This window comes from Polypterus senegalus, chromosome 2, assembly GCF_016835505.1.
Source record: "Polypterus senegalus isolate Bchr_013 chromosome 2, ASM1683550v1, whole genome shotgun sequence".
Lineage (NCBI taxonomy): Eukaryota > Metazoa > Chordata > Cladistia > Polypteriformes > Polypteridae > Polypterus > Polypterus senegalus.
In genome coordinates this window covers 153,097,121-153,107,007 of record NC_053155.1, presented here as the reverse complement: position 1 = coordinate 153,107,007, position 9,887 = coordinate 153,097,121, and the positions used below count along the sequence as shown (strand labels likewise).

The following is a 9,887-nucleotide window of genomic DNA, read 5'->3' as shown; positions in this document are numbered from 1 at the left end:
CATTCTCATTTATAGGACATCTGCTGATTTCCTAGTCATCTCTTAGTCATCCTTTAGTACATTTTATATATTACATCAACCTTTCTTCTGGTACATTCTTTATTTACTTGACCATTTCAGTATTTTTCCTAAACCAATTCTTATATTTCAGTTTACATTTTGTTGCTCACTTCCAACGTTTATTAACCCTTTATGCTATTTCTTTAAGGTAAATGCTCTGTTACCCTACCCTAAAATTATTCTTCCACATGTAATAGTTTTTTTCAATGTAAATTGACGCAATTTCTCACTTTTTTTGTTCATTACAAATAAAGATTTGAGAAGTGCTGTGAAACTTGAACAGCACAATATCCACACATGACACAACTACCCACCCTGATGCTCGGTTGAGTGGCTATACATTGTGGCAAGCGGCTGGAGATAGCACCCAGAGGATGGACGGGGTTGAATACCCTGGGGACTATGGGGACTAAGGGAAAGGAGCATGGAAGCTTAACCCTATAGGGCCCGTGATCACTGCCAGGGGGTGCCCGAATGCCTGGAGAGCCCTGGTTGTCAGCACTTCTGCCACACCCGGAAGTAGTGGAAGGAAGGAGACCAGGGACACCTGGAGTGCTTCCGGGTGAACAGCCGGCACTTCTGCCACACCAGGGAGTGCCGGCAGAAGTTCATCTGGATGCGCCTGGAGCACATCTGGGTGGATATAAAAGGGGGTGCCTCCCTCCATTCAAAAGCTGGAGTCGGGTGGAAGAGGATGAAGGCTGGAGAAGAGGAGTAGAGGTGGTGAAGGAAAGGCAGTGTGACAGAGGCCTGGACTGAGGGTGATTGGTGTGGGAGCACTGGGTTGTGTGCAGGACATTGTATATAGCAGAAGATATGATTAAGGTTGTGTGCAGGACATTGTATATAGCAGAAGATATGATTAAACTTGTGTTGGTGCTTGAACAATCGGTGTCTGCCTGTCTGTGCCCAGGCCGCATACCACAACGTGTATGCTGTCATGCGTACATTCTGACCAAGCCACACAGAGACCAGAAATGTCATAACAAACTATCCGTTTCTTTTGGTCTAAAAAGAAAGAGACAGCCTGTTGCACAGTTCCCGTGACTCAGCAAAAGTGTAGGTGTGGCATTAAGTATTTTTGGCAATGCATTATAATCTTCGGTGGTAATTTTTGGTCAAAAAATATTTGTTACATTTCATTAAAATTAAATCTGTTAAATATTATGTTGTATGAAGGTTTGTCCGAGGCCAACAAAAAACCATTAGTTATTCTGAAGGTTTTGTTTCTTCAGTTTTCACTGTAACGAGATTTGACCTGGTTTTTGAAGATCTAAGTGTTGACAAAGACATTTAGGAGGCATCTGATGAAACAAATACAAATCTAAAAAGGAAGAAAGATAAGTGAAATTCATATTTGCCTTCTATCATGGGTTTAGTCCTGGAATGAATGTGGAAATTGTCAAAAGAAACTGAGATATACAAAAACTCACTTCCCAAAGGGAACTTTACCACCATTAACACAGTGTTAAGGCCTGTCATTAAATACCAGCCACAGCTGGTTGCAAAAAATAGAAATATACAAATGACATTTTTAAAAACTTGACTCATCTATTAACTTGGTTATTTCTGTAATTGCTCCTTGGCTACTTTTTTAAAGAAGTGTTATTTCAAAATACTAAGTGCTCAGTTAATTAATCTGCAGTTCCTGGAATTATTTTACAAAGTTATCTCACCAGCATGTGTAAAAATCTTGCCAAACTGTTTATAAACTATCAAACATGTTTACTTAATAAAAAAAATGTAATTAATGCAAAGTTTACGTAGGTTGCATATTGATATGAGGGAACAATGAAAGTGCTTTAGATTACTTTATAATACATATGCCATATTTTAATAGATAATGTTAGAGTGGGCGGGATGGTGGCGCAGTGGGTAGTGCTGCTGCCTCTCAGTTAGGAAACCTGGGTTTGCTTCCCGGGTCCTCCCTGTGTGGAGTTTTCATGTTCTCTGCGTGGGTTTCCTCCGGGTACTCCAGTTTCCTCCCACAGTCCAAAGACATGCAGGTTAGGTGCATTGGTGATTCAAAATTATCCCTTGTGTGTGCTTGGTGTGTGGGTATGTGTGTGTGAGCCCTGCCCAGGATTTGTATCCTGCCTTGTGTCCTGTATTGGCTGGGATTGGCTCCAGCAGACCCCTGTGACCCTGTAGTTAGGATATAGCGGGTTGGATAATGGATGGAATGGATGGATGTTAGAGTGCACCAAACCCTCACTAGTGACCCAGTGGTTAGCGCTATTGTCTCACACCTCCACAGACTTGTTTTCAGTGTCTGGTTCTGTGCCTATGAGGAGTTTGCCTACTGTGTTTGTTAGCATGAGTTTTCTCCATTTACTCAGGTGTCATTCATTTTAATGTAGCTGATTATGTAAAGTTAGCATACTGTTTAGGGTTTATGCCTGCCTTATGCTCAATTTTGCCAAGATAGGTTGTTTCTGAAAATAAAATGGTAAATAGTTATTTCAAAATGGGTCTAGATAAGCAGCTGTCATTGGACAACAAAAAAATAAGAAAAAAATGAAAGCTGTTTACTTGTAGATGCTTTCTGCAATGAACAGTTCCTTGTACTTAGTGTTCTCTCCAGTCGTACGTTCTCTGCTTTTCTAAGTATTGTGGTTAGGTCCAAAATGAGATGCCACCTTCAGGGAGCGTCTTCATTTTATACTGGATGGACCAGAATGATTGCGACTTCATTGCCCTCAACGGGCAGTTTCTCAAGGCTTTCAGGGAAAAAAAACAAGACTGTTAGCAACAGTGCCCCCTCTTGTCCCAAGGTTGTACCACATACCTTAGGTGAGCCTGGAAGGCAACCCTCTCATGCGTATGCGTGACATTGTACAGCAATATTTTTGTTTTCTATCTACTCTGTTAATTTTTTATTTTATTTATATGCTTGTAGTAGACATATTTTATGGAATTCTAGCTGCCCACTATACAGATTGTCAGACATGTGCGCATGGGAGGCAGCTAGAAGGACAAAAAGAACGTAATTCCACACCAAGCCAGGGGGTGGCGGGGTGCAGTAAACTTCTCTCTTTTATTCCTGCAGACCAAACATGGGAAATTCTGCTTGGACCAGATGACACCGTTTCCTGTTCCGGCCCTGTAGATGTCACTTCCGGTTCTGAACCAGATGTAGTCACTTCCGGTTCTGGGCTCGCTGACATCAATCCGCCAACCTACCTTAAAAACCAGATGACCAGAACTCAGTTCTGTTTTGGACTCAACCTGTACACACTGTACTACCAATTTTCACTTCTTTGCAGCCTTATTTAAGAATACGGGTGGCTGCCCAAAACCTTTTTTCCTGTGTCAAGGCATTTCCCTTCACAAAATGTAACCATTGTGTGGTGCTTGGTGCCACAAATTTTCAACAAATATAAACATTCATTCTAATCAATCTTTATGCAGCTTTCAGATAATTCAAAATGCTGCTGTAAAAATTATTACATGAGCTATAAAATACAAACAAAAAACTCCAGTTCTCAAGAACTTACATTGCTGCCCAGTTCATCTTGTTACTGATACAAAATCCTCCTTTCAACTTATAAACCCTTAAATTGCCAAGGCCCTGCTTACTTATCTGAACTTATCATTACCTATATAGATCAGATCATGCATTGAGATCTCAAGATGCCAACCTACTTAAGACTAAAAAGGATTAATAAAATTAAAGTGGGAGTTTGAGCTTTTAGTTACAGCACCCCAAAGCTGTAGAATGATTTGACTGCTGCTATAACAGGTGTCACAACAGACTGGAGACATACTACTTTAGTCTAGCATACCCTGAGTAGAGTTGTTGATTAGCTGTGCATACCGTTTGTTAGTCATTTGTGCAGAAGTATAAGTAATGCAAGTAATATAAGAAATATAATATTTTAAACCAGTACTTCACTATTTTCCTTCTCTTCGCGGTATCTGGATGTGGCAGTTAGTGCCAGATGGTCAACTGCCAAGCTACTCTCCTGCAAATGGAAAGTCATCTCCCATAAAGCAGTGTTGGAGTCATTAAATGGAACGAATCTCTGATCAGATCAGATGGCCAGCACCAACTGTAGAAAACCCACTAAAGATAACCAATGAGGGGTGTGGCGGCTAGGTGGCCGAGGTCTCCAAGACTTAGTTTTTGACTTCAATCTTCTACAGCTTTGATCCCCTCTGTTGTGAACTGGCCATAGTTAAACAATTAATTCATTAATATTTTTTGTTTCCACTTATGATTATTCAGTCTCTACCTTGTTGTGTATTTTGACAAATTTGAATTTTTATGTGTACCAGTTCTATATTTAGTAATTAGTACAATCTATACTTTTATTTTGACTGAGAATTGTTTGCATCATTCTGTGCCTACACTAAGTGATGAGCACTATATAAAATATAAAGTATTGTATTATACTGCATTTTTATGCTTGCTCCTTTAAACTGACCCAGAGAGTGGAGGCAGCAACAACATCAATGACAATATTATGCTCAGAGGGGCTTGGGCGGTCTCATGGTCTGGAATCCCTACAGATTTTATTCTTTTCTTCAGCCGTCTGGAGTTTTTTTTTTTTTGTTTTTTCTGTCCCCCCTGGCCATTGGACCTTACTCTTATTCGATATTAATTAATGTTGATTTAATTTGTTTTCTTATTGTGTCTTTTATTTTTCTATTCTTTATTATGTAAAGCACTTTGAGCTACTGTTTGTATAAAAATGTGCTATATAAATAAATGTTGTTGTTGTTATTAATTCATCAAGTACATTTTCTTTAAAAAGTGTAGCGCAAAGTGCTTTACAAGAACTAAATATAAAAAAAAAATACAAACTTTCACACTTCAAATCTATCCAATAGGTATATCCATCCATTTTCTAACCCGCTGAATCCGAATACAGGGTCACGGGGGTCTACCGGAACCAATCCCAGCCAACACAGGGCACAAGGCAGCAACCAATCCCGGGCAGGGTGCCAACCCACCGCAGGACACACACAAACACACCCACACACCAAGCACACACTAGGGCCAATTTAGAATCGCCAATCCACCTAACCTGCATGTCTTTGGATTGTGGGAGGAAACCGGAGCGCCCGGAGGAAACCCACGCAGAAACGGGGAGAACATGCAAACTCCACGCAGGGAGGACCGGGTTCGCTATATATAAAATAAATAAATGAGTTCCTAAGCATTTCTCAATGTACTTTTTGCTAAGCTAAGTGTTTAAGTCTCTTATGGTTATAATAGTAAATGATAAGAGTCTGCTGTTGGTCAGATGGCCAGGTAAGAGAGGAAAATAAAATTTTCAACCAGAAGATAAACTTGCAGGGCTTTCATTCTATCAATCATAATTGTGTTAAAGTAGGTCATTATTGTTTTGATACACCTTCCCAGACAAATACAGTAAGTCTTGTCAAATGTTGAAATATCCACATTCCTTCCAACATCAAAGGGTCTACAGAGTACTTTGATCAGATGGCACTGTTACAGGATGCCGTTCCAGAAAGCCAAATAAAAAAAAAACCTAGAATAATAGGGGTTAGCAAAGAGTGCAAATCTTTAAAGTATATGATATTGCAGTGCATATTATGATTTATTAGAAAAGACCCCACAAAAAATGGGCATTTTTTAAAATGTTTCACGGTATTAGCCTGGTGTATCTCTATTGGTAAAGCATTCCAAATTTTTATCACTCTCTCACCAGGTTTCATATATGGTTCACTCTCAGAATAATAAGGAAACTAGTGTCTCAGGATCTTCGATTATGTTTGAGAATATAAAAGGGATAAACATTCCAAAACATTTGAAGGATTAAGATTGTTTAGAACTTCATAGTGTATGTGTTTTAAAATATTTTTAAATCAATTCGAAGAGTCACAGACGACCAATGTAACAATGCCAAAAATGATGAAATGTGTTCAGATTTTCTGTTTTTAGTCAAGATTCTTGCTGCTGAAATTTGGAAGAACCACTGCCAATTTACTTCTTTCTTAGGTTGTCCTAATAAAAGTGCATTACAGAAGGAGCCTGTCATTGTGCAATATGCTATGTTCCCTACTGCGGTGTGGAAGCCACAAGACTGCTTGTTTAGTTTTGGGAAATGAAGTTTCCCTATTGGTCAGCTAGTGAGAAGTCGAAATTTTCAAGTTGCTAGTCGTAATTTTCAACTGGAATGTCCCCTTAAGTTGGATTTCGGAAACTCACGGCTGGTCTGTCAAGCCTGAGTTTGTTCGATTTCAGATCATGACATCTATCCAAAGTCGTGACATACACTGCAAACTTTAGTGAAAGCTGTAGTATTTACTGTTTATTAGCACTGTCTATTTGTGTCTCATTAAATCAGTCGTACAGACAGTACACACCAACTTCTATCTGTGGACATGTTGCTGCAGTGTTTGGATATGCACAATACAGCATAATGCATTGTTATCAACTGCTATTTATTCTGATGGAACAAGCACAACAAAGTTTTTTCTGTACACGTTCATATTTGTTTTCCGAATGTTTTACTATAACTCTGACAACGTGGGTGTGACTTCATTCTCAGGTGCAACATTCAACTTCCGAGGTTAATGAAATGCAGAATGAATAAGCTGTTACTGACTTGAAGTTAATAATGATAAAAATAATTCTTTACATTTATATAGCTCTTTTTTCACTACTTAAAGCTCTCTTAACATAAGGAGGACCCAGGAAGCGAAACCACAACGTCCTTACTTCAAAGCAGGAGCGCTACTACTGTGTTCCTTAGTTTGCAGCCATTCTCCGCATGTGAGAACATGAAATATGGAGAGGCAGAATCCTGAGCAATCCCTCACTAGTATCATGGAAGAATACCATTCCATTTTTGCAGAGCACACTTTACAAATTAGTGTAACTTATAAAGATGCAATGGCAAAGGAGTTTTGAGGCAGCAGTGCTAATAACTGCGCCACAGTGTTACTCATTTGCAGTAATATTTAACATATCCAAAAAAATCATTGACAGCTTCATCTGGAAAAAAAAATACAATTTTATTCTCATTAACTGGAATTCAGTACTGATAGGCTACAAGAAAAGTCTGTACAGCATTCCTACTTTTCACTGCAGAAAAGTACAGTACTGCGTCTTAAAAACAAGCATATTGTAAAAGTCCTCAATGTCTCATAAATAAGGGTGTGAGATTTTGCTCTGCTCTGTGCGGTTCACAGTGTGTTACTGTATCAGATTATCAATTAGCTTTCTATAGTCAGCACTACAGCTTCTTAAGGTCTTAAACATCAACTGACACTCATGGCCGATCAACTGACCCCAAAACAGATTGCTGAATTCAAGGAGGCTTTCTCCATGTTTGATAAAGATGGTGATGGTACCATTACAACTCAAGAGCTGGGCACTATAATGAAATCCCTGGGCCAGAACCCAACTGACCAAGAGCTGAAAGACATGATCAGCGAAGTGGATGCAGATGGGAGTGGATCAATTGATTTCAACGAATTCTTAACCATGATGGCTAAGAAAATGAAAGACACCAACACTGAAGAAGAAGTTCGTGAAGCCTTCAAGGTTTTTGACAAGGATGGTGACGGGTCCATCAGTGCAGCTGAACTGCGGCAGGTCATGAAAAACCTGTGGGAGAAATTAACAGATGAAGAAATTGATGTAATGATCAGGGAGGCTGACGTAGATGGAGATGGACAGGTCAATTATGAAGAATTTGTGCAAATGACGATTTCGAAGTGAACTCTCATCTTTTAGGTCTGCATGCCAAAGTGATAAATAACCAACAACTTCCCCAACTTCATTCCAAAAAACCTGTTTATTTAAGTCACAGGATTGCTTCTAATAATTTGTGTGTTCACATTTTTAAAATTGCTCAAGCATTAATGCGTAGTTTCCCAAGGGTTTTTATTTGTTGGTAATAATGAACATTGCATACTGAGCACTAAATCCACTCTCTCTTGTCAAAATGTATATATGTGTCAATATAAATGGCATCTGCTATGCACATGACAAGAGTGGTGGCAAAATAAGAAATGCAAGAAGCACTCGAAACACAAACTTGGCTAAAGAAGGATCTGTTCAACTAAAAAGGCACGTGGGGATGATAACCAGAAGAACAAAAATTGCCAAAAGAAGCAACAAAACAAGCCTTATCTTGGTGCCCACACTGAGACTTTATTAGCAGGTTAGGTACTTCTGACTTTGTGGTAAGGTGACTTATTATTCTCTCACCTCCACAAGCACTCTTCTTCCTAACCTTCCATGACCGTCTTTCACTTTCTAAAATCCTGGATTATTTTCTTTCCAATAAGTTTCTGGCATCCCTCCTTTCTCTAGGCTTACTTACAGTAGCTTCTGGTGCAGGCAACCTTTAAAGTCCATCCCTGGGCAACTTTTGTGCCAAGTTTTGGGATCAGTTCTGGAGTAAGAAGAAGCCTACTTAAAATTACATTCACTATATCTAGCATTCAACAGCTTCCAAAGGACCTTGTCTCCTGCACAACTTCTGGACTGTCTTTTGTTTGTTTTAGAAGCAGTATCTCATCTACTTCAAATGCAATCACGGTGGTACCAACTGTCAAATCTAAAGATTTTGTATGAACTCCTGCCAGTCCTCCAGGGTTGGCCACTTATATGTCACCCAAATACACAATTTGTGCATCTTGGCTTTTATTTGTTAATGGAGTGAAAACATTTAAAATATGTTTATGTGATTTCTAGTTTTCAGTCTAGTTTTTCAAAGGTACTCTGATAAAAAAAAATGAAACAAACTTTTTTAAAATGGCATTTCCAAAAACATTTTGTTAAAAGCATTTTATTAATCTTCTCTCTCAATGTTTCAAATGCTAAATCTGGTGCAACTCAATATCATTTTGTGTTGTAGTGCTTGAACATCAACATTTTTGGCAGAAGCCAATTTGCACCTTACACTAAAACAAGGACATGAGTAAAGTGCCTTCTCAGATTCCTCACTCCAGCATTTTCTGAACAGTATCCCTCATTCTGTACACATGCAAAGTATTTAACTGTATACACAAAATAGCATATCCATAAACCCTAAAGCTTTACATTTCATCTTAGTCCTGTTAAATTTCATTCATTACTTATCTGCACTGCCACATATACAGTGTAGTGTCCAGACTTACTGAATAGCAGTAGCCCCCCTGTAATTGTCTGTTACACCTTAGGGCTATGTGTCAGCAGGACACTTTCTTATCTTGATTCCGCTGTTCTTTGTTCACTTGTTTATGTACAGTAAATACTAGGACAACCAAGGAGCAACTAGCACTGGAGACTGACTGATCTGAAGATTTCCTTCAGTACAGACTCTTAAAAATTTCTGTCATAGTATTATTGAGCAATCTTTTAAACATCTCCACAATTACAGTTTGGCTGATAGCTTTTCACTTGGATTGTCAGGGCAGGGCAAAATCAGTAGCAACAGAGGGGATGGGGCCTGTGAACAAATTTAGAGCGAGCAGCCAAATGTGCCAGGAACAAGATATAAGTAGACAAGAAACAGAATAGTGCAAACAGCCAAATATATTAGCTAAAGCAAATGCAAGGGGACATAGGCAATTTCTGCTTGCTGCTTTCACACTGAGCCCAGTATAAAACATATCAACATGACAGTTGGGGAACTACATTAGGAAATTAAATAATCAAACCATGAAAGAAGGATGCCTGTACTGATAAAACACTTTCCAGGGTATCCCCTGAGGTCCCTTTGAGGATTGCTGCAATAACAATAAAGCAAACTGCTTCATGCTGCAAAAGCAGCATTAAGAGCCACACCAATGTTTGACAGATTTGGAAATTTTAGAGCAGTAATTCAGAAATTTTATTATGGAATGAATACTGTACATTAGGT

The 9,887-nt window shown here is 38.9% G+C and overlaps 1 protein-coding gene across 1 annotated transcript; it reads left to right on the top strand.

Moving 5' to 3' along the window:
* The first annotated feature begins 7,126 nt into the window (after nt 1–7,126).
* Nucleotides 7,127–7,756, top strand: LOC120523494 (calmodulin-alpha-like). The gene has a single exon (XM_039744856.1). The coding sequence runs from the start codon at nt 7,307–7,309 to the stop codon at nt 7,754–7,756; it is 450 nt and encodes a 149-aa protein (XP_039600790.1). The 5' UTR covers nt 7,127–7,306.
* Nucleotides 7,757–9,887: the final 2,131 nt, after the last annotated feature.